The 26,753-nt window shown below is 37.8% G+C and overlaps 1 protein-coding gene across 2 annotated transcripts in view; it reads left to right on the top strand.

The window, feature by feature from the left end:
• The window catches only part of LOC144358577 (uncharacterized), a 52,148-nt gene extending 46,455 nt beyond the window's left edge, over positions 1 to 5,693 (top strand). The window contains exons 5-7 of one of the 2 annotated variants that reach the window (XM_085500009.1): positions 1,177 to 1,239; positions 1,356 to 1,492; positions 5,570 to 5,693. In XM_085500009.1, the coding sequence (XP_085356135.1) occupies positions 1,177 to 1,239; positions 1,356 to 1,492; positions 5,570 to 5,678 (309 nt within the window). In that variant the 3' untranslated portion in view covers positions 5,679 to 5,693. The remainder of the gene's footprint in view (positions 1 to 1,176; positions 1,240 to 1,355; positions 1,493 to 5,569) is intronic. The other variant, XM_085500010.1, reaches the window with a different exon arrangement.
• Positions 5,694 to 26,753: the final 21,060 nt, after the last annotated feature.

A 26,753-nucleotide genomic window follows, 5' to 3' on the forward strand; every position in this document is an offset into this window, starting at 1 on the left:
ATAAATGGGATATATGCATATGGTATAAAGAGAATATATGCATATGGTATAAATGGGATATATGCATATGGTATAAATGGGATATATGCATATGGTATAAATGGGATATATGCATATGGTATAAAGGGGTATATGCATATGGTATAAATGGGATATATGCATATGGTATAAAGGGGATATATGCATATGGTATAAATGGGATATATGCATATGGTATAAAGGGGGTATATGCATATGGTATAAATGGGATATATGCATATGGTATAAAGGGGATATATGCATATGGTATAAATGGGATATATGCATATTGTATAAATGGGATATATGCATTTGGTATAAATGGGATATATGCATATGGTATAAATGTGATATATGCATATGGTATAATGGGATATATGCATTTGTTATAAATGGGATATATGCATATGGTATAAATGGGATATATGCATATGGTATAAAGGGGGTATATGCATATAGTATAAATGGGATATATGCATATGGTATAAAGAGGATATATGCATATGGTATAAAGGGGATATATGCATATGGTATAAATGGGATATATGCATATGGTATAAATGGGATATATGCATATGGTATAAAGGGGGTATATGCATATGGTATAAATGGGATATATGCATATGGTATAAATAGGATATATGCATATGGTATAAATGGGATATATGCATATGGTATAAATGGGATATATGCATATTGTATAAATGGTATATATGCATTTGGTATAAATGGGATATATGCATATGGTATAAAGGGGATATATGCATATGGTATAAATGGGATATATGCATATGGTATAAAGGGGATATATGCATATGGTATAAAGAGGATATATGCATATGGTAAAAATGGGATATATGCATATGGTATAAATGGGATATATGCGTTTGGTATAAATGGGATATATGCATATGGTATAAATGGGATATATGCATATGGTATAAAAGGGATATATGCATATGGTATAAAGGGTATATATGCATATGGTATAAATGGGATATATGCATATGGTATAAATGGGATATATGCATATGGTATAAAAGGGATATATGCATATGGTATAAATGGGATATATGCATATGGTATAAAAGGGATATATGCATATGGTATATGCATATGGTATGGTAATTGGAAATGTTTATAATTTAATTTTTACAGACGAGGGCAGTAACCTCAGAAAACATTGTTGTGAAACTAAAACAAGAAGTGAAGACATTGAAAGTAAGGCCACAATGTTTAATTTAGTTTAGCTGTGAACAAACTCAAAAAATTGAATTGACTATTTGTCTGATAATTGGAATGATGTCAGATTGAATGATTTTTTTTTCTTGTTTTAGAGTCAACTGGCAGTGATTACTGCAGAAAAAAAACAGCTGGAACAATGTGGCAATACAAATACTTTGATGGTACAGACAGCTCATAATGCGGCTGCTAAACTAATCATCGGTGCTGGTACTGCTGAGCAAGCAATAAGGTTAATATGCAGTCACCTATATTCACTACGTTCAATTACCCACCATGGACTCCAGTCAGTCAAAATCAATCAGTCATGACGGAGAGATAGAATCTAGGTCAGCGTGGGTTATTGCTGCAGCCGCGGCATTCGACATTCTAGCTGGGAGGATAAGATTGTGCATTGGCATGAGTGGGAAGTCCTCGTGCTTGGCTCCCGGTACTTGTACTGAGACGTCAAGCAAGAGGCCAGACGGTGGAGGTACCCCGTTGTGGATCCATCCTCGCACGGCGCCAGTTTTGCCTCTGAGATGAGGGCAATGGTTGAATGACTGTCGGGGCAGATTGTGTCCCTGGCGGGCCGGGTAGACCAGATGCAGTTGGAGCGAGCTGTCTCCACTGCGACCTCTCAGTCGCAAGCAGGAAGAAACACAAGAAGCACGGCTCGCAGAGAGAGCAGATTCTCCTTTGGTGCCTGGAATACAATGTGGAGCTAATCGCATGCCACCTTCTGGCAGATGCCCTTTTGTGTCCTTTCTAGAACACGGAGTGGCAGATACCCCAGTGGGTAGCCTCCAGCCTCCTTTCAGCTGTGGGACGATACAAAGATAGACCTGTTTGCCACACCCTGGAATGCCAAGCTCCCGACGTACGTGAGAAACGTGTTCAGACTTTCAAGTCACATTGGACAACTGAATTTCCTTGGGTACGCTATGATGGAGTTACGAATACTATGTTCTGTGAATATTGCCGAAACTATCCGCTGTCATCTGATAAGTCAAGTGCCTTAGTGAAAGGAACGACTAATTTGAAACTTGATCCGCTACGATCTCACGATGTCACCAACAAACACATGTCAAGTAGCCGACAGTTCTTGAGAGATAAAGATGGCCAAGCAGCAACGCCAGTATCACAGGGAAATGTATTTGAAACTCGTATCGTCAAATCCTTCACGCGAATGGGTAAAGAAAACCAAGACCGAATGAGATATTTGTTCAACACCGCATATGCGTTCGCTAAAGCCGGAAAGCCTTTTTATTTTTGGTATTCAAAAGAAAAATGGATTAAAGCTCAGAGAAAATTATGTTAAGAGTCATGGCTGTACGGAATTTATGGAATACATTGATTCAACATTAAGATAGGACATTTCCAAAGAAATCATGACAGTGAATCTTTTCAGTGTTCTGGCGACAGAAGTCCGACAAATCAATTATTGAACAGGAAATTACCTATGTGCGCTATGTTGGACCACGTACCAAGTTACCTGTCACCCGGGAGATAGCGATTACATCGATAGAAAATGCCACATCACATGGGATTTTTGATGCCCTGACGAATGAATCATCAAGTGTTGATTTAAATTTGACGACCTCAACCCTGATAGGGAGAAAAAAAACTCAAACTTTGATGGTGCCTCCGTGAATATGGGAAAGAAGATAGGTGTCGTCACGAAAATAAAATACGTTGTCCCGTCATCTATTGGCATTCATTGTGTGGCGCACAAGTTGGAATTGGCGATTTTTGACGCTTGTAAAACTGTGAAACAAATATCAGACTTCGAGGCCACGTTAAAGGGGATATTTCATTTTTACCACTGTTCTCCGAAACGTTGACGTTAAGAAAATTGTCAATATATTTGAGACGGACTTAGCACATTTCTTGTCAGTCAAACAAGTTTGCTGGTTGGCAAGCAAAGAACTTGCAGTGAAATCATTAGCGGTAAATATTGTAACAGTTGTAAAACACTTAGAACACAATTATACTGCTGGTAATCGAGCCGATGATGCAAACTGCGCAATGGGTTATTTAAAAGCGATTAGATCATCATCTTTCCTGAAGATGCTCTATTTTTTGTTAGATTTTCTTCCAATTATTGCAAATTTGTCGAGGGTATTTCAGCAAGACACAATGTTAGTTATTGAACTTCCTGATAAAATTGAGCAAACTATTGTGAAGTTAAATGCTCTGTTCCCGGTAGGAATATGAAACATTTTATTGACTGCTATGAACTAGAAACTCGTAAATTTGGAGATATTGAAATTAAAGGTATTTCATTACCAGCTTAATATAAAACACCAGTTTTTGAAAAACTGATTGACAAAACCAATAAATATATAAACAACAGATTTATTGAATTTAATGAACCACCATTTAAACAGTTGTTGTGCCTGAACTTTCATCAGTGGCCTATGGATAAACAAGAATTGTCTACAAATTGCAATGAAGATATTCATGAACTCATGAACAATACAGTAGTCAAGTCATATTTCAGTGAATCAGAAAGAGAGACAATAATTAATGATTGGTTAAACTTGAAGTTTTATTGCAAAACACACAGGTCACAGACACTTTTAGATGTATACTCAATATTCATACAGAGTGCAAATGATGTTATTACTGCACCAGTTAAGAAATTATTGGAATATATGTTGACAGTATCACCTAGTACTAGTGCTTGTGAGAGAGGTTTTTCTGAAGTGAATGTTATAAAAACTGAACTCAGAACTATACTAAATCATAACAATTTTCAGAACCAATTATTTATTATGTCTGAAGGACCAGATTTAGCTGATTATAATCCTTACCCAGCAGTTGTTGAATGGTTGTTATCTTCATCAACTTCAAGGCATATATCAGGACATAAGTTGCCTCAACCTAAAACTGATGAACATGCTCCATTACCTGAGATTGTATCAGAAAAGTAACTTACTCATGTACATGTATATGTATTAAAAAAAGAATATGCTGTTAGAAAATAAAAAATGTTAAAACATCATTTCAGGACCAGTGAAATTATTACACGGACTAGTGACAATTTTCTTATCACTAGTCCTGGACCAGTGAAAAAATTCCATATTTTTCAACCCCTGGAAATGATAGTCGAAACACCAGTAGTGCTTCCGGACTTACCGGACTTACCGGACTTGCTGTCCCAACCGGACGACGCACTACCAACAAGCCCAGCAGTGTACCATGTACACGCAAGGAGGCTCTCAGTAGACTCGCGCAGACGAAAGGTTTATCGAAGAGGGCTGCCAACCAACGCTGCCTACAACTCGAAATAGCGAGCATACACTGATTGGTGTAGTGGAAGGGAGATTGATCCATGCCATCCCTCTATCGGCCAGGTAGCAGACTTCTTTGTCCACTTGTTTGACGAAGTATGTTTGTCCTACGCAGTGATCGTTGGCTACAGGTCAGCCTTGTCCTCCGCCATAGAGAACACTTTGGGGTCAAGTCTAGCCGATTGTCCTATTATTAGGAGACTGTTTACTGCTTTCCATAATCAGAGGCAGAGAACCCGTACAATCAGGACACAATCTCCAGCCGTTCGTCATCCCCCGGCTATCAAATATTGTCGGTCCGAAGGATCAGGAGGAATTGCTTCTCTGCCCGGTTCGAGCGTTGAGTTGTTACGAGAACCGTACTAGGTTTTCGAGACGGGGAACCAAACACATGTTTAGTAGTCATTTTGACTGACCGGGGTCTATCGTGGGTATGAACTATGTGAATAGGCGGGTTCGGAGAACTCTCTGTCTAATTTCTTTACATTGTTTTATTATTGTTATAATATCTCTGTCTGTTACTAGAGCCTTGTTTTGCTGATGGAAGGCTAGATCACTTTGTAAATATCAGTGGACTGCATTATGTCTTGGGACAAATGTTTGTATGTGCCAGTAGTTTCAGTGACACACAATACCACATACAAGCATTGCCGCACAAATTCAGTCTTTTATATTTTTGATGGGGGATACAGATGCAGGACTGAAACTGATGGACAATCAGCTGTATGAATAGAAAGTACTGCATGGTAATCTTTGATAATAGCATGCTTCAAAACATCATTTCGTGATATTTATTGAAAACAAAAAAGTTTGCACAAATACTGAATCCACAAGTGACACTCCACACATGCAATTCAACCAAAATTATTGTCAATTTGTCAAATTAAGAACACCCAATAGAGTATTGAACAGTAATTTACTTACAATCAAAATAAATTAATTAATTATAACAAATTTCTTGATTCTTCATATGTTGATGAAACTGTGTTGATCAACCTTAATTAATTTCATGGTCATTTTTGTTTGTTTTACAGTCTATTGATGTCAGGAGTGGAATCATTAAAACTCATCTCAGAAACACTAACAAATATTGACCGGTTCTCAGAAGCAAATACTTCCCAGGGACCTCAACAATCTAGCTAACAAATCTGAAAGTACTTGTCATGAACCTCAACAATCTAGTTAACAAATCTGAAAGTACTTCTCATGGACCTCAACAATTAGTTATTAACAAATCTGAAAGTACTTCTCATGGACCTCAACAATCTAGTTAACAAAACTGAAAGTACTTCTCATGGACCTCAACAATCTAGTTAACAAAACTGAAAGTACTTCTCATGGATCTCAACAATCTAGTTAACAAATCTGAAAGTACTTCTCATGGATCTCAACAATCTAGTTAACAAATCTGAAAGTACTTCTCATGGATCTCAACAATCTAGTTAACAAATCTGAAAGTACTTCTCATGGACCTCAACAATTAGTTAACAAATCTGAAAGTCCTTCTCATGAACCTCAACAATCTAGTTAACAAATCTGAAAGTACTTCTCATGGATCTCAACAATCTAGTTAACAAATCTGAAAGTACTTCTCATGGATCTCAACAATCTAGTTAACAAATCTGAAAGTACTTCACATGGACCTCAACAATCTAGTTAACAAAACTGAAAGTACTTCTCATGAACCTCAACAATCTAGTTAACAAATCTGAAAGTACTTCTCATGGACCTCAACAATCTAGTTAACAAAACTGAAAGTACTTCTCATGGACCTCAACAATTAGTTATTAACAAATCTGAAAGTACTTCTCATGGATCTCAACAATCTAGTTAACAAATCTGAAAGTACTTCTCATGGATCTCAACAATCTAGTTAACAAATCTGAAAGTACTTTTCATGGACCTCAACAATCTAGTTAACAAATCTGAAAGTACTTTTCATGAACCTCAACAATCTAGTTAACAAAACTGAAAGTACTTTTCATGGATCTCAACAATCTAGTTAACAAATCTGAAAGTACTTCTCATGGACCTCAACAATCTAGTTAACAAATCTGAAAGTACTTTTCATGGACCTCAACAATCTAGTTAACAAAACTGAAAGTACTTCTCATGGACCTCAACAATCTAGTTAACAAATCTGAATGTACTTCTCATGGATCTCAACAATCTAGTTAACAAATCTGAAAGTACTTCACATGGACCTCAACAATCTAGTTAACAAAACTGAAAGTACTTCTCATGGACCTCAACAATCTAGTTAACAAATCTGAAAGTACTTCTCATGAACCTCAACAATCTAGTTAACAAATCTGAAAGTACTTCTCATGGACCTTAACAATCTAGTTAACAAAACTGAAAGTGCTTCTCATGGACCTCAACAATCTAGTTAACAAAACTGAAAGTGCTTCTCATGGATCTCAACAATCTAGTTAACAAAACTGAAAGTGCTTCTCATTGATCTCAACAATCTAGTTCACAAATCTGAAAGTACTTCACATGGACCTCAACAATCTAGTTAACAAATGTGAAAGTACTTCTCATGGACCTCAACAATCTAGTTAACAAATCTGAAAGTACTTCTCATGAACCTCAACAATCTAGTTAACAAAACTGAAAGTGCTTCTCATGGACCTCAACAATCTAGTTAACAAAACTGAAAGTGCTTCTCATGGATCTCAACAATCTAGTTAACAAAACTGAAAGTGCTTCTCATGGATCTCAACAATCTAGTTCACAAATCTGAAAGTACTTCTCATGGACCTCAACAATCTAGTTAACAAATCTGAAAGTACTTCTCATGGAATAAAATGTCATTCTGTGACTTGTCTAACTTGTCTTGTCTTGTGTGACTTGACTGCAATTAAAAACTTTGTTTGAAAATTTCATAGGCAACAGAATAGTTGAGTAAGTTGTACCGGTATGTCATGATATCGTAAAATATTTAGGTGAATATCTACTTCTAATTATTATCTTTTATTCTCATCAAAGAGATATTATTTAAAATATAAAAACAAAAGAATAATTTTTGACTCCCGCGTGCGAAGCACAATAAGGGAGTCTTTGTAGTTAGTGTGTCTGTCTGTGTGTGTGTCTGTTCCATTGATATTTCAGGAACCATACATTGTTTTTGATGAAACTTTGTGCATAGATGCTCTGGGCCAATGCGCAGATTTGATTAGTTTTGGGTAAAAATCTGTGCACTATTAATTACCTCATTTGCATAATGATTAATCAATTTTCAGCTTGTCAACTGATATCTCAAGTACTAATCATCACATTTCAATAAAACTTGGTACATAGATGTCATAGGACACTGCACAAACCTGATAGTTTTTAGGGTAATATCAGTACATATTAATTACCTAATTTGCATAATTAATTAATTTTTCAGCTTTTGATATTTCAAGTAGTAATTATCACATTTCAATGGAACTTGGTACATAGATGTCATAGGACACTGCACAGACCTGATAGTTTTTAGGGTAATATCAGTACATATTAATTACCTAATTTGCATAATTAATTAATTTTTCAGCTTTTGATATTTCAAGTAGTAATTATCAGATTTCAATGGAACTTGGTACATAGATGTCATAGGACACTGCACAGACCTGATAGTTTTTAGGGTAATATCAGTACATATTAATTACCTAATTTGCATAATTAATTAATTTTCACCCCTTGATATTTCAAGTAGTAATCATCACATTTCAATGAAACTTGGTACATAGTTACTTAAGGACTGTGCAGAACCCTGATTAGTTTTTGGGTAAATATTTGTGCATAATAATTGCCTTATTAGCATAATTAGTTAATTTTCAGCTTTTTGCCTGATATCTCAAGTACTAATCATCATATTTCAATGAGACTTGCTACATAGATCTTCTAGGACTATGCAGAGACCTGATTAGTTTCAGGGTAAATAATTGTGGATATTATTACCTAATTTGCATAATTAGTTAATTGTTACTATGAATGTTCCACTGATATATAAAGAACCACGAATTGGATTTTAATAAAACTTTTAAAGAGTACTCATCATCACATTTCAATGAATCTATAACTATGCAGAGACCCAATTAGTTTTTGGTGAATATTTATGCTTATTAATCATCTAATTAACATAATTAATAACACTGATATCTCAATTACATAAATGGTACATAAATGCTCTAGGACAATAGACAGGCCTGATTAATTTTGGGTAAAATTTGTCCATATTAATTCTCTAATTAGCATAATAATTCATATTTTTTTTGTTCTGTTCTGTTCATATTAGTTACCTGATTTACATAATTAGTTTTCAGTTTTTCCATCAATATCTCAGGTACAAGTAATTTTGAATTAATTTTTAATGTGTCTTCAATACTCTCAGCACACGGGAGTTCTTTCTAAGCTTTCTTTGATTTATAATTTCCTGTATTACTAGTATACTGAGCAAATATATGAAAGTCTTATTTTTTCAATAAAATTACATTTACATAAACCGTTTGAGCATTATATTTCAATAATACAATTATCAATCAAGATTATTTTCATCTTTAAACCATTTTTTGTATGAACATCACATATTATGGTTTATTGATTTCATTTAAACGGTCACCATTCTATTCAAAGTGACCATTTAAACGGTCACCATTCTATTCAAAGTGACCATTTAAACGGTCACCATTCTATTCAAAGTGACCATTTAAACGGTCACCATTCTATTCAAAGTGACCATTTAAACGGTCACCATTCTATTCAAAGTGACCATTTAAACGGTCACCATTCTATTCAAAGTGACCATTTAAACGGTCACCATTCTATTCAAAGTGACCATTTAAACGGTCACCATTCTATTCAAAGTGACCATTTAAACGGTCACCATTCTATTCAAAGTGACCATTTAAACGGTCACCATTCTATTCAAAGTGACCATTTAAACGGTCACCATTCTATTCAAAGTGACCATTTAAACGGTCACCATTCTATTCAAAGTGACCATTTAAACGGTCACCATTCTATTCAAAGTGACCATTTAAACGGTCACCATTCTATTCAAAGTGACCATTTAAACGGTCACCATTCTATTCAAAGTGACCATTTAAACGGTCACCATTCTATTCAAAGTGACCATTTTGCTTTCATGTCAAGTGTACTCGACTATATATTTCACATATCAAATTTGTTAAAAATTTGTATAAAAACAAATCCTAATGGGATAATATTCATACCCATTTCTTCTTTGTTTTGATGAATTTTGCCGAGTCTTATCGTCTGCCCAGACATACCTTGATCGATTTAACAATTTTGAACCTTAGCATAATTTACACCTAGTCTGATATTATGCATGTGCAATGATTTTCTGATTGAATCAAAAGTCACTTATCTTGAAGTGTTTGAAACCAGATCTCGGGCATAAACTGGCCATTTCACTTCAAAGCTGGTGGAATGATTAACCATTTTGGGTAGTTGTTGCATGTCACTTGTGATTTGTAAATTACTAGTAGACCCAAGATGACCAACTAGTGGCTATTTTTCTTTTGACAAATTCTACTTTAGACATATTGTCAGACATGCTGTGAGCAATTCGCTTCAAACTACATTATGGCATGCATATGCACAGGTCATCCGACCAAATATAGCCCACTGCTGACCACTTTAGTTGTTAACAAGAAATACAATAAGTAGATGACCATAAGAAACTCAGAAGGGCAATGACAGAATTTGAAAAAGTGGACAAGAAAAATATCCTACAGGGATTAATAACAGAAAAAAACTATTCTGCACACATAAATCTTAGGGAAAATATATTTTGCACTATTTTTCTGATACCCCCCCTCTCAAGAATTTCTAATGTCCACTTCTAAAAAGCTGATACTTTGACATGTCCAGAATCAGATTACATTATACAGTAAACACATATCTATGAATTGAGGTGTTGCAGATAGAATTGTATCAGATTACATTATACAGTAAACACATATCTATGAATTGAGGTGTTGCAGTTAGAATTGTATCAACAAGTTCATGCAAATTTCCTATAGTGATTTTCATTTGAAATTGTAATGGTGAACTGATATTCATCAGTTTTTAAAATTATCTGTAGATTCTAAGTTTATTTTCATTAATCTTATATAACTTGTCATTCCAATGGCCGATAAAGTACAAATCTTAACGCTATAATAGCAATGTAAAGAATGTTTACTATGCTCAGAACTAGGAGCTAAATTATCCTCAAATGTGTTACTTGTGTGATTGAGCATAAATAAAGTATGTGCTTTGGTTATTTTATGAATCTTAATAATTACAGGTTTTCTCTCTGTTACTTTTTATTACCCACTTAACAAACAACAAACTTCTATATTTTTACTAATACACTATGAGGACTGTGCATTGCAAAATACTTGTGTAAACTGGGCATGAACATCACACATAGTGGTTTACTGATCTATGTCAGTTTGTTTGGTCGATTGGCTGCTATGTTGATTTTCTCAAACATGGTTTGACCAATTTTCAAATGTACGAAAACAAGTCATAACGGAATACATATGCTGTATAGTGCAAACTGGCAGCTATTTGATTCCCCAAAAAACAACTTGATGAATACTCTCACGATATATATATTGAACATTGCCACCAGCCATTTTTACAAAAGATACATTTATCATGAGGAAGATGTTATTGCAAATCCAAACAATAAGATATCATGTGCTCGGATTAGCACTGCTCAATACTGAAAACTGTAGAATGTAAAATTATCAGTGGCGGCGACATAATATAAGGTGAAACACTCATCTAAGACAAATCTTACTTTAATCAGGTTGTGTTGTCATAGACCATATAAAGGGTTCAAAATTTGATTGATAGGATATATAAAGTGTACTAAGAATTAGACTATATTTAGACTCGATTTAGTAATATTATGAGCAATGATGTTATCGGTATTTCAAAAAAGAAATAAGTCCGGGAATAGGAAATCTGTTTAATAACTGAATTAGCAAGAGAACGCCTAAATCAACAAATCAACAAATAAAAACAAATTAAAAATCTGAAGAAAGAGAGATTTCAGAAATACGTTACCATGCAGTTTATGATGATAGCTTTACTTTACTCCGTGAACCGATCCGTTACTTGAAAACTCGCTTGAAAAGCGACCCGATGTATTCTCATTCACATAAATGTTTTCTGACTCGGTTTCGTAATATGACCTTCGCTTTTGTGCCAGGTATTAGATTTTTTTCTCGTATGTCATTTTTCTACTTCATCTTTAATATTCATGCAATAAATTAATGGGCTCAATGTCTAGATACTGGTATATGTGTCTTCATTAGTCAATGCATTGTGTAGTGTGGACCATGGTACGTGTGCCTGTGTGTGTGTTTTCGTTGATCCTTATGCTAATTAGATTCAGTGCTGTGTTTTCTACTAATCCTCTGTTTATCATTATTGTCATATCTATTTATTGTTACAGCACTTTGGAAAGTACAGTCATGATACAACCGTGGTACAACAGTAAAGTCACTAAAACTACAAGACGAAAATACATTACAATACATCTATAATTATACTATGAGATGCTGTTGTGCAATGTTTAAATACATCGTGGTTATGCAAAGCCAACAAGAGGTGTTGCTGTCTCATAATCAAGTTTTTTTTTTTAATTTTGCCAATGCAATATTCATTGCAATGTTTTTATTTCCCATTATCATTATACATTTGTTCTCTTCTGTCAAATTTATGAAATCGTGAACTATTTGCTTTCCAGCTTTCTCATATAATTTCTTTCTTTGTACAAAGGGCACAAGTTGTTATAGAATGATATTTGTCTTCTATTTCATTCTTTGAGCAAAGATTATATATTCGTTTTTCTATTGGTAATTTCGGTTTAGATTGCCTCACTGTTTCGATTTTGAGGTTGTGGTTACCTAAACGAACCCGAGAGATTGACTCTCTTAGATCAATCTGTGTTAGCAATGTTGAATTATTTTCCATTTCAAACATTTTCTTGAATTCTCTGTAAGTCCTCAGTTTTTTTTTTAGTCCCTGTTCGGACAAAGTCCGAAAACGGGGACTTATAATTCAGTCTCCGTCCGTCCGTCCGTGCGTCTGTGCGTCCATGCGTCCGTCCGGAGTCATATCTCAGAATCCCTTGGACCGATTCCGTTCATTCTTTGCATGTGCCTAGTACTTTATCTGGGACATATGCACATGCAGTGGTTTAGCGATTTAATTCAAAATGGCCGACTGGCAGCCATCTTGTTTTTTTAAAATGTTGTATTTTGGACACGCTTTGTCAGTTTTCATTCAAATTTGGTACATAGATTATACAAGTTTGAATACATATCCATGACGATTTATTTCACAATTGGATCTAAGATGGCCGACTGGCAGCCATCTTGTTTTTTGAAAAATGTCGTATTTTGGACATGCTTTTCATTCAAATTTAGTACATCGATCCTACATCTTAGGATACATGTCCTAACCGTCTGTGAGTTCCTGAGTCTATCCGTCCGTTCGTGCGTCAGTCTGTCAATAGTCATATTTCAGAATCCTGTGGACCGATTCTGTTCATTCTTTGCATGTGCCTAGTACCTTATGTGGGACATATGCACATGCAGTGGTTTAGCGATTCGATTCAAAATGGCCGACTGGCAGCCATCTTGTTTTTGGAAGTGCTTTGTCAGTTTTCATTCAAACTTGGCACATACATGTACTTTATACATGTTAGGATGCATGTCCATGACAATTTGTTTCAAAAGATGGCCAAGGATGGCCGATTGACAGCAATCTGACTTTTTGGCCTTACTACTATATTTCCACAATTTATGTCCCATTTTCATTCGTATTTGGCACATACATCATACATATCAGTGTGTTTCATAATCAGATCAAAGATGGCCAAATAACGGCTGTTTTTATTTTTGGCCATATTACTACTACACGGAACACGTGTTTTGATGTAAATAAACAATCTGCTGTATACGCCACTTGGAACTCAAGTTTCAAGGACACGCTCGCGACACCCCCACCCCCCCGCTTTAATATGACAAGCACAGAGAACTTTCAAAAATTTTATGGGGACTGTGTCATTTTCAATGACTTGTTCTTTCTACTTTTGTTTGTTAATTGTCGTTGTTTAGTGCTTGCAATTGTATCGTCTGTGTCTATTAATTGCGTTCCATTAATCCTGTCTAGTTGGAAATCATTTACTATTTAGCTGTCTATTTAATAACGCTGCTTCCTTCACAAGTACGTTTGGTCACCGTCCCTCAACACCATGCTCTGATCGTGTAGACGCATCGGGGCCCAACTATCGGAGCCGAAATCACGCCCTCAATCGTCTTCTTCGAGTAACTTCTCATTTCAATTATGGCGGAGACAACATCTTTCGTAATTTCACGCAATTCCCGGCTTGACGAAGAGGTACGCGTTCTAATATATAGTAACAAATTATTGCGATAGATTGATAGCTCAACGGGAAACAAACAAGTCATTGTCAATGACACGTCCCCGTTCCGTTCATATTTGAGTGACATATACAGCAGAGCCTCAAACTTGCCATGTTTAACTGAATTAGGGAGGTACCCTCTTACAATACAGGGTACAAAACAATTGTTAAAATATTGGAAGAGGGTTCAGGAAATGCCTGACAATACATTATTATGTGAAGCATACAAGCTTGGTATTAAGATGCATGATTCTGGTACTGAAAACTGGGTATCTGGTGTGAAAAAAGATTTTGGAAAACCTAAATTTAAGTAATATCTGGAAAGATGGGCAAATTAAATACAGCAATGCTACTATTGAAGACATTACAGAAAAACTTAAAATGCAATTCCAGAAAAAAAGTAAAGAATGCATGTTTGATGATGATAAGGGCATGCATCACAAAAACAAATTGAGAACATACAGAAAAATATAAACTGATTTTCTTTTGAGAAATACCTCCAAATAATTAAAAATCCACTATATCGTGCTGCAATGACTAAACTTAGAATAAGTGCCCACCGTTTACAGATTGAATCAGGCAGATACAAAAACATCTCCATCTCTGATAGAATATGCCCTGTCTGTGATCTTGGAGAAATTGAAGATGAGAAACATTTCCTTTTCACGTGCCAGCTATATGATAAAGAGAGAGCCAGCCTTTTTACTAAACATAAAATGTATGGAGAGACATTAATAAACATATTAAATAATAAAAACGATCACATAATTAAAGACGTTTCAAAACACATTTATACTTGCTTTATGCTTAGGGAGCAAAAAATCAAACAATAACTTCAGTACCAGCTGCCTCAACCCCCCCCCCCCCCCACACACACACAAAACACAGATTTACATTTATTTACATTATATTACAATTATTCATTTATCTCTTATTGTGAGATATGTATTTATTTCATTAATTCATTTCCTTTTATTTTCATTTTTTTTATTATTACATGTTTTTGACTTTATTGTATTATGTCAAGATCTCAAATGGGATACGATAGCAATAAAGAATTACTTACTTACTTTACTTACTTTACATTCAAAGCAGATCATGACTGAAATGCACCTGCATATGTACAACACATTGTACTAAATCTGAACAAAATCCATCCATGCATGACTGAGATCCGGTTCCGGAATTGTGAAAATACGTGATTTTGATGCATTTTCGGCCTTAAAATGGCTATTGTTAAGCGGATCACGAAATGATGTACCATGTGTGTGTGAAGTTTGAACTTGATCAATCCAGACATGTCTCGGATACGGATCCAGAACTGAATTCTTTAAAACAAAATGGCCACCAGTCGGCCATTTCGAACTTGATCCAAAAAAAAAAAAATAACGTGCATCAAGGTCCTATTATGTTTAATGTATGTACCAAATTTGAACAAAATCCGTCCATGCATAACTGAGATCCGGGTCCGGAATGGTGAAAATGTGCGATTTTGATGCATTTTCGGCTTTATAAAATGGCCGCTATTCGGCTATCGTTAATCGGATCATGAAAAAAATGCATGTGCAAATGTCCCATATAATGTGTGATGTATGAGTGAAGATTGAACTTAATCGGTTCATGCATGTTCGAGATACAGGTGATCACGGATGCACGGACGCACACAGGGCAAAACATAAGTCCCCGTTTTCGGACTACGTCCGAACGGGGACTAAAAATGCCGTACGAAATTATGCGACAAAAACTTGAAAGATCGACTGAACTTCTTAAAGACACTGAAGATAAAAATCGTAGAAGCGATCTCGGTACGGTGACGTGTTCCTGGTAGGTTTAGATTCTCCCATAGTCCCTCTATGATAGATAGAGAGAAGCTGTGATTCTTCCTAGTAGTTTAGATATCACTACAGTTGAATAGTTACAAAATGGTAATTTTGCATGACAATAACTTGAGCGAATAGGCTATATTAAACGCATTTTAGCTGCCGTGTTTCCCGTTTATTGTTGTTAACACAGCCCGCATGTTTGGACCGTATATCATTATGCCGTGTTACTGTGCAGACATCTGGCCAGATAGTATAAGATGTATATGAATATCATGTCACCAATGGAACAATTGCACATGAAATACTGCAAATACCTACTCAAAGTTAACAACAAAGCGACCAATGTGGCATGTCTTTTAGAATTAGAAAGGTATCCATTAATTACAACAGGGATAAAGCAGATAGTCTCGAATAAAAAAAATGCCTGAAAATTCTTCGGTATATGAAGCATACAGTCTCGGCTTAGAACTAGACAACTCTGGCACCTACAACTGGGTTTCCGGGTTAAAACTTATATTTACTAGATACAGACCATTTGTGGCAGAAAGAAAAAAAGCAAAATCCGAACAATGTAAATATAGATAAAATAACAGAAAAACTAAAAACAAAGTTTGGAAAAAATTGTAAACAGATTTTAGACAATGATAACAAAGGGAAAAATCACAAAAATAAATTGCGCACTTTTTGGATATCGTATGTCAACTGTACAAAGCTTTCCAACGTTATGTCTTGCTGCTATATAAATGTATTCTTGATAGAAGATGTAATTGGAGCACAGTCCTTCTATGTTGAGATTGCAACTCGACCGGACATGGATGGTTGGTAATTGGAGTGGTCAATCCAGCGTTACAGATCAGGCGCGGATTTAGGGGGAGGCGCCCCCTTCAGCCCGCTAAAAAATGACAAATCAATCCCACCGGAGGTGCTCGGACATTGCCCTCGGCCATCATTTGGAACCCCCTCCCCCTCCTTACCGAATTTCTGGATCCGCCAGTGGAGATGAAGGGTCGATTAGAAATAAAGCTGAACTATCTGTGAGAACCTCTGGTGTGCGTTCTTCGGGTCGATTCACCCAATATCACTACAGGGTAAGTTTCGTGTCCAGACGTTTGTAGTCGGGATACCGTTGTTGTAATTGAATGAACCTTACGCACTTTAATCCAATGGCATTATCACGGGAGATTTTTAAATTATTTAATCATTTTGATTTTGTTTGGAGACATAAAATACAATCTCAGTGACAAAATTGTTCATCTTTAAAAACATGTCATTCAATACCATATAATGCAAATAATTTATACACCTTAAATACGTATACACGTTGAATTGCTTATTGAAAGGTTAACGGGATTTTTTCTTCTTCAACATTTTGGCATGCTGACCAGAAACATGTATTTTTGGTCTATAGTATAAGTGTCCTCGTTTCAATACAGTGAGTTATTTTAAATCAACTTAATGTTTAAGTTTAATAATCATAAACAGTTTGTAATTATAGTGAATAAAATTAACATTTTGCCATAATTGATAGAATAAATATTAACTTGTTTTTCAATGTTTGCTTATGTGTTCTCCTAATACGACACCCTCTCAATCTACATCAACATTGTAAACATGAACTTCTGGAAATGTGATTCAAACTTTCAGAAAATGATGTAACTTTATGAAATAATTAAACCAATCATGTTATTAGCTGTCTGTAATCATACACATTATATCTTGACGTATTTCCAGCTCAGGGATTATGATTTATTTTCGTCTGATTGGGTGCGTGTGAATAGATTTTTCTCATAGTTTGAGAGAGCGTTGAATTGTTGAATTGGATTTTACTCCAATATATATTGGGTTCATGATACCTTGGAAAATGCCAATATTCGTATTTTTGTTGGTGAAAGTAATTCTTTATGTCTTATATAGTTATTGATAGGCATTTAATTTAGTACACTATGTCCACTATAATTCAGAAACACGATATTGGCTAGTTAGATAGCATATGTTTTATATTTGTTGACGTAGATGGCAAGCTTCAGTTTTAGCATACTAATAGTAACGTCGTATACAGAAGCGGCGGCACCAAATTTTGCATTGAGGGGTGAGATCTGAAATCTGGACCACCTGAAACGCAAATTTTGCATTGAGGGGTGAGATCTGAAATCTAGACCACCTGAAACGCAAATTTTGCATTGAGGAGTGAGATCTGAAATCTGGACCACCTGAAACGCAAATTTTGCATTGAGGGGTGAGATCTGAAATCCAGACCACCTGAAACGCAAATTTTGCATTGAGGGGTGAGATCTGAAATCTAGACCACCTGAAACGCAAATTTTGCATTGAGGGGTGAAATCTGAAATCTAGACCACCTGAAACGCAAATTTTGCATTGAGGGGTGAGATCTGAAATCTAGACCACCTGAAACGCAAATTTTGCATTGAGGGGTGAGATCTGAAATCTAGACCACCTGAAACGCAAATTTTGCATTGAGGGGTGAGATCTGAAATCTAGACCACCTGAAACGCAAATTTTGCATTGAGGGGTGAGATCTGAAATCTAGACCACCTGAAACGCAAATTTTGCATTGAGGGGTGAGATCTGAAATCTAGACCACCTGAAACGCAAATTTTGCATTGAGGGGTGAGATCTGAAATCTAGACCACCTGAAATGCAAATTTTGCATTGAGGGGTGAGATCTGAAATCTAGACCACCTGAAACGCAAATTTTGCATTGAGGGGTGAGATCTGAAATCTAGACCACCTGAAATGCAAATTTTGCATTGAGGGGTGACATCTGAAATCTAGACCACTTGAAACGCAAATTTTGCATTGAGGGGTGAGATCTGAAATCTAGACCACCTGAAACGCAAATTTTGCATTGAGGGGTGAGATCTGAAATCTAGACCACCTGAAACGCAAATTTTGCATTGAGGGGTGAGATCTGAAATCTAGACTACCTGAAACGCAAATTTTGCATTGAGGGGTGAGATCTGAAATCTAGACCACCTGAAACGCAAATTTTGCATTGAGGGGTGAGATCTGAAATCTAGACCACCTGAAACGCAAATTTTGCATTGAGGGGTGAGATCTGAAATCTAGACCACCTGAAACGCAAATTTTGCATTGAGGGGTGAGATCTGAAATCTAGACCACCTGAAACGCAAATTTTGCATTGAGGGGTGAGATCTGAAATCTAGACCACCTGAAACGCAAATTTTGCATTGAGGGGTGAGATCTGAAATCTAGACCACCTGAAACGCAAATTTTGCATTGAGGGGTGAGATCTGAAATCCAGACCACCTGAAACGCAAATTTTGCATTGAGGGGTGAGATCTGAAATCTAGACCACCTGAAACGCAAATTTTGCATTGAGGGGTGAGATCTGAAATCTAGACCACCTGAAACGCAAATTTTGCATTGAGGGGTGAAATCTGAAATCTAGACCACCTGAAACGCAAATTTTGCATTGAGGGGTGAGATCTGAAATCTAGACCACCTGAAACGCAAATTTTGCATTGAGGGGTGAGATCTGAAATCTAGACCACCTGAAACGCAAATTTTGCATTGAGGGGTGAGATCTGAAATCTAGACCACCTGAAACGCAAATTTTGCATTGAGGGGTGAGATCTGAAATCTAGACCACCTGAAACGCAAATTTTGCATTGAGGGGTGAGATCTGAAATCTAGACCACCTGAAATGCAAATTTTGCATTGAGGGGTGAGATCTGAAATCTAGACCACCTGAAACGCAAATTTTGCATTGAGGGGTGAGATCTGAAATCTAGACCACCTGAAACGCAAATTTTGCATTGAGGGGTGAGATCTGAAATCTAGACCACCTGAAACGCAAATTTTGCATTGAGGGGTGAGATCTGAAATCTAGACCACCTGAAACGCAAATTTTGCATTGAGGGGTGAGATCTGAAATCTAGACCACCTGAAACGCAAATTTTGCATTGAGGGGTGAGATCTGAAATCTAGACCACCTGAAACGCAAATTTTGCATTGAGGGGTGAGATCTGAAATCCAGACCACCTGAAACGCAAATTTTGCATTGAGGGGTGAGATCTGAAATCCAGACCACCTGAAACGCAAATTTTGCATTGAGGGGTGAGATCTGAAATCTAGACCACCTGAAACGCAAATTTTGCATTGAGGGGTGAGATCTGAAATCTAGACCACCTGAAACGCAAATTTTGCATTGAGGGGTGAGATCTGAAATCTAGACCACCTGAAACGCAAATTTTGCATTGAGGGGTGAGATCTGAAATCTAGACCACCTGAAACGCAAATTTTGCATTGAGGGGTGAGATCTGAAATCTAGACCACCTGAAACGCAAATTTTGCATTGAGGGGTGAGATCTGAAATCTAGACCACCTGAAACGCAAATTTTGCATTGAGGGGTGAGATCTGAAATCTAGACCACCTGAAACGCAAATTTTGCATTGAGGGGTGAGATCTGAAATCTAGACCACCTGAAATGCAAATTTTGCATTGAGGGGTGAGATCTGAAATCTAGACCACCTGAAACGCAAATTTTGCATTGAGGGGTGAGATCTGAAATCTAGACCACCTGAAACGCAAATTTTGCATTGAGGGGTGAGATCTGAAATCTAGACCACCTGAAACGCAAATTTTGCATTGAGGGGTGAGATCTGAAATCCAGACCACCTGAAACGCAAATTTTGCATTGAGGGGTGAGATCTGAAATCTAGACCACCTGAAACGCAAATTTTGCATTGAGGGGTGAAATCTGAAATCTAGACCACCTGAAACGCAAATTTTGCATTGAGGGGTGAGATCTGAAATCTAGACCACCTGAAACGCAAATTTTGCATTGAGGGGTGAGATCTGAAATCCAGACCACCTGAAACGCAAATTTTGCATTGAGGGGTGAGATCTGAAATCTAGACCACCTGAAACGCAAATTTTGCATTGAGGGGTGAGATCTGAAATCTAGACCACCTGAAACGCAAATTTTGCATTGAGGGGTGAGATCTGAAATCTAGACCACCTGAAACGCAAATTTTGCATTGAGGGGTGACATCTGAAATCTAGACCACCTGAAACGCAAATTTTGCATTGAGGGGTGAGATCTGAAATCTAGACCACCTGAAACGCAAATTTTGCATTGAGGGGTGAGATCTGAAATCTAGACCACCTGAAACGCAAATTTTGCATTGAGGGGTGAGATCTGAAATCTAGACCACCTGAAACGCAAATTTTGCATTGAGGGGTGAGATCTGAAATCCAGACCACCTGAAACGCAAATTTTGCATTGAGGGGTGAGATCTGAAATCTAGACCACCTGAAACGCAAATTTTGCATTGAGGGGTGAGATCTGAAATCTAGACCACCTGAAACGCAAATTTTGCATTGAGGGGTGAGATCTGAAATCCAGACCACCTGAAACGCAAATTTTGCATTGAGGGGTGAGATCTGAAATCTAGACCACCTGAAACGCAAATTTTGCATTGAGGGGTGAGATCTGAAATCTAGACCACCTGAAACGCAAATTTTGCATTGAGGGGTGAGATCTGAAATCTAGACCACCTGAAACGCAAATTTTGCATTGAGGGGTGACATCTGAAATCTAGACCACCTGAAACGCAAATTTTGCATTGAGGGGTGAGATCTGAAATCTAGACCACCTGAAACGCAAATTTTGCATTGAGGGGTGAGATCTGAAATCTGGACCACCTGAAACGCAAATTTTGCATTGAGGGGTGAGATCTGAAATCTAGACCACCTGAAACGCAAATTTTGCATTGAGGGGTGAGATCTGAAATCTAGACCACCTGAAACGCAAATTTTGCATTGAGGGGTGAGATCTGAAATCTAGACCACCTGAAACGCAAATTTTGCATTGAGGGGTGAGATCTGAAATCTGGACCACCTGAAACGCAAATTTTGCATTGAGGGGTGAGATCTGAAATCTTGACCACCTGAAACGCAAATTTTGCATTGAGGGGTGAGATCTGAAATCTAGACCACCTGAAACGCAAATTTTGCATTGAGGGGTGAGATCTGAAATCTAGACCACCTGAAACGTAAATTTTGCATTGAGGGGTGAGATCTGAAATCTAGACCACCTGAAACGCAAATTTTGCATTGAGGGGTGAGATCTGAAATCTAGACCACCTGAAACGCAAATTTTGCATTGAGGGGTGAGATCTGAAATCTAGACCACCTGAAACGCAAATTTTGCATTGAGGGGTGAGATCTGAAATCTAGACCACCTGAAACGCAAATTTTGCATTGAGGGGTGAGATCTGAAATCTAGACCACCTAAAACGCAAATTTTGCATTGAGGGGTGAGATCTGAAATCTAGACCACCTGAAACGCAAATTTTGCATTGAGGGGTGAGATCTGAAATCTAGACCACCTGAAACGCAAATTTTGCATTGAGGGGTGAGATCTGAAATCCAGACCACCTGAAACGCAAATTTTGCATTGAGGGGTGAGATCTGAAATCCAGACCACCTGAAACGCAAATTTTGCATTGAGGGGTGAGATCTGAAATCTAGACCACCTGAAACGCAAATTTTGCATTGAGGGGTGAGATCTGAAATCTAGACCACCTGAAACGCAAATTTTGCATTGAGGGGTGAAATCTGAAATCTAGACCACCTGAAACGCAAATTTTGCATTGAGGGGTGAGATCTGAAATCTAGACCACCTGAAACGCAAATTTTGCATTGAGGGGTGAGATCTGAAATCTAGACCACCTGAAACGCAAATTTTGCATTGAGGGGTGAGATCTGAAATCTAGACCACCTGAAACGCAAATTTTGCATTGAGGGGTGAGATCTGAAATCTAGACCACCTGAAACGCAAATTTTGCATTGAGGGGTGAGATCTGAAATCTAGACCACCTGAAATGCAAATTTTGCATTGAGGGGTGAGATCTGAAATCTAGACCACCTGAAACGCAAATTTTGCATTGAGGGGTGAGATCTGAAATCTAGACCACCTGAAACGCAAATTTTGCATTGAGGGGTGAGATCTGAAATCTAGACCACCTGAAACGCAAATTTTGCATTGAGGGGTGAGATCTGAAATCTAGACCACCTGAAACGCAAATTTTGCATTGAGGGGTGAGATCTGAAATCTAGACCACCTGAAACGCAAATTTTGCATTGAGGGGTGAGATCTGAAATCTAGACCACCTGAAACGCAAATTTTGCATTGAGGGGTGAGATCTGAAATCCAGACCACCTGAAACGCAAATTTTGCATTGAGGGGTGAGATCTGAAATCCAGACCACCTGAAACGCAAATTTTGCATTGAGGGGTGAGATCTGAAATCTAGACCACCTGAAACGCAAATTTTGCATTGAGGGGTGAGATCTGAAATCTAGACCACCTGAAACGCAAATTTTGCATTGAGGGGTGAGATCTGAAATCTAGACCACCTGAAACGCAAATTTTGCATTGAGGGGTGAGATCTGAAATCTAGACCACCTGAAACGCAAATTTTGCATTGAGGGGTGAGATCTGAAATCTAGACCACCTGAAACGCAAATTTTGCATTGAGGGGTGAGATCTGAAATCTAGACCACCTGAAACGCAAATTTTGCATTGAGGGGTGAGATCTGAAATCTAGACCACCTGAAACGCAAATTTTGCATTGAGGGGTGAGATCTGAAATCTAGACCACCTGAAATGCAAATTTTGCATTGAGGGGTGAGATCTGAAATCTAGACCACCTGAAACGCAAATTTTGCATTGAGGGGTGAGATCTGAAATCTAGACCACCTGAAACGCAAATTTTGCATTGAGGGGTGAGATCTGAAATCTAGACCACCTGAAACGCAAATTTTGCATTGAGGGGTGAGATCTGAAATCTAGACCACCTGAAACGCAAATTTTGCATTGAGGGGTGAGATCTGAAATCTAGACCACCTGAAACGCAAATTTTGCATTGAGGGGTGAGATCTGAAATCCAGACCACCTGAAACGCAAATTTTGCATTGAGGGGTGAGATCTGAAATCTAGACCACCTGAAACGCAAATTTTGCATTGAGGGGTGAGATCTGAAATCTAGACCACCTGAAACGCAAATTTTGCATTGAGGGGTGAGATCTGAAATCTAGACCACCTGAAACGCAAATTTTGCATTGAGGGGTGACATCTGAAATCTAGACCACCTGAAACGCAAATTTTGCATTGAGGGGTGAGATCTGAAATCTAGACCACCTGAAACGCAAATTTTGCATTGAGGGGTGAGATCTGAAATCTAGACCACCTGAAACGCAAATTTTGCATTGAGGGGTGAGATCTGAAATCTAGACCACCTGAAACGCAAATTTTGCATTGAGGGGTGAGATCTGAAATCCAGACCACCTGAAACGCAAATTTTGCATTGAGGGGTGAGATCTGAAATCTAGACCACCTGAAACGCAAATTTTGCATTGAGGGGTGAAATCTGAAATCTAGACCACCTGAAACGCAAATTTTGCATTGAGGGGTGAGATCTGAAATCTAGACCACCTGAAACGCAAATTTTGCATTGAGGGGTGAGATCTGAAATCCAGACCACCTGAAACGCAAATTTTGCATTGAGGGGTGAGATCTGAAATCTAGACCACCTGAAACGCAAATTTTGCATTGAGGGGTGAGATCTGAAATCTAGACCACCTGAAACGCAAATTTTGCATTGAGGGGTGAGATCTGAAATCTAGACCACCTGAAACGCAAATTTTGCATTGAGGGGTGACATCTGAAATCTAGACCACCTGAAACGCAAATTTTGCATTGAGGGGTGAGATCTGAAATCTAGACCACCTGAAACGCAAATTTTGCATTGAGGGGTGAGATCTGAAATCTGGACCACCTGAAACGCAAATTTTGCATTGAGGGGTGAGATCTGAAATCTAGACCACCTGAAACGCAAATTTTGCATTGAGGGGTGAGATCTGAAATCTAGACCACCTGAAACGCAAATTTTGCATTGAGGGGTGAGATCTGAAATCTAGACCACCTGAAACGCAAATTTTGCATTGAGGGGTGAGATCTGAAATCTGGACCACCTGAAACGCAAATTTTGCATTGAGGGGTGAGATCTGAAATCTTGACCACCTGAAACGCAAATTTTGCATTGAGGGGTGAGATCTGAAATCTAGACCACCTGAAACGCAAATTTTGCATTGAGGGGTGAGATCTGAAATCTAGACCACCTGAAACGTAAATTTTGCATTGAGGGGTGAGATCTGAAATCTAGACCACCTGAAACGCAAATTTTGCATTGAGGGGTGAGATCTGAAATCTAGACCACCTGAAACGCAAATTTTGCATTGAGGGGTGAGATCTGAAATCTAGACCACCTGAAACGCAAATTTTGCATTGAGGGGTGAGATCTGAAATCTAGACCACCTGAAACGCAAATTTTGCATTGAGGGGTGAGATCTGAAATCTAGACCACCTAAAACGCAAATTTTGCATTGAGGGGTGAGATCTGAAATCTAGACCACCTGAAACGCAAATTTTGCATTGAGGGGTGAGATCTGAAATCTAGACCACCTGAAACGCAAATTTTGCATTGAGGGGTGAGATCTGAAATCTAGACCACCTGAAACGCAAATTTTGCATTGAGGGGTGAGATCTGAAATCTAGACCACCTGAAACGCAAATTTTGCATTGAGGGGTGAGATCTGAAATCTAGACCACCTGAAACGCAAATTTTGCATTGAGGGGTGAGATCTGAAATCTAGACCACCTGAAACGCAAATTTTGCATTGAGGGGTGAGATCTGAAATCTAGACCACCTGAAACGCAAATTTTGCATTGAGGGGTGAGATCTGAAATCTAGACCACCTGAAACGCAAATTTTGCATTGAGGGGTGAGATCTGAAATCTAGACCACCTGAAACGCAAATTTTGCATTGAGGGGTGAGATCTGAAATCTAGACCACCTGAAACGCAAATTTTGCATTGATGGGTGAGATCTGAAATCTAGACCACCTGAAACGCAAATTTTGCATTGAGGGGTGAGATCTGAAATCTAGACCACCTGAAACGCAAATTTTGCATTGAGGGGTGAGATCTGAAATCTAGACCACCTGAAACGCAAATTTTGCATTGAGGGGTGAGATCTGAAATCTAGACCACCTGAAACGCAAATTTTGCATTGAGGGGTGACATCTGAAATCTAGACCACCTGAAACGCAAATTTTGCATTGAGGGGTGAGATCTGAAATCTAGACCACCTGAAACGCAAATTTTGCATTGAGGGGTGAGATCTGAAATCTAGACCACCTGAAACGCAAATTTTGCATTGAGGGGTGAGATCTGAAATCTAGACCACCTGAAACGCAAATTTTGCATTGAGGGGTGAGATCTGAAATCCAGACCACCTGAAACGCAAATTTTGCATTGAGGGGTGAGATCTGAAATCTAGACCACCTGAAACGCAAATTTTGCATTGAGGGGTGAAATCTGAAATCTAGACCACCTGAAACGCAAATTTTGCATTGAGGGGTGAGATCTGAAATCTAGACCACCTGAAACGCAAATTTTGCATTGAGGGGTGAGATCTGAAATCTAGACCACCTGAAACGCAAATTTTGCATTGAGGGGTGAGATCTGAAATCTAGACCACCTGAAACGCAAATTTTGCATTGAGGGGTGAGATCTGAAATCTAGACCATCTGAAACGCAAATTTTGCATTGAGTGGTGACATCTGAAATCTAGACCACCTGAAACGCAAATTTTGCATTGAGGGGTGAGATCTGAAATCTAGACCACCTGAAACGCAAATTTTGCATTGAGGGGTGAGATCTGAAATCTAGACCACCTGAAACGCAAATTTTGCATTGAGGGGTGAGATCTGAAATCTAGACCACCTGAAACGCAAATTTTGCATTGAGGGGTGAGATCTAAAATCTAGACCACCTGAAACGCAAATTTTGCATTGAGGGGTGAGATCTAAAATCTAGACCACCTGAAACGCAAATTTTGCATTGAGGGG

The sequence above is a fragment of the Saccoglossus kowalevskii genome, chromosome 6 (genome assembly GCF_978046115.1).
Source record: "Saccoglossus kowalevskii chromosome 6, keSacKowa6.1, whole genome shotgun sequence".
Taxonomy (NCBI): Eukaryota; Metazoa; Hemichordata; class Enteropneusta; family Harrimaniidae; genus Saccoglossus; species Saccoglossus kowalevskii.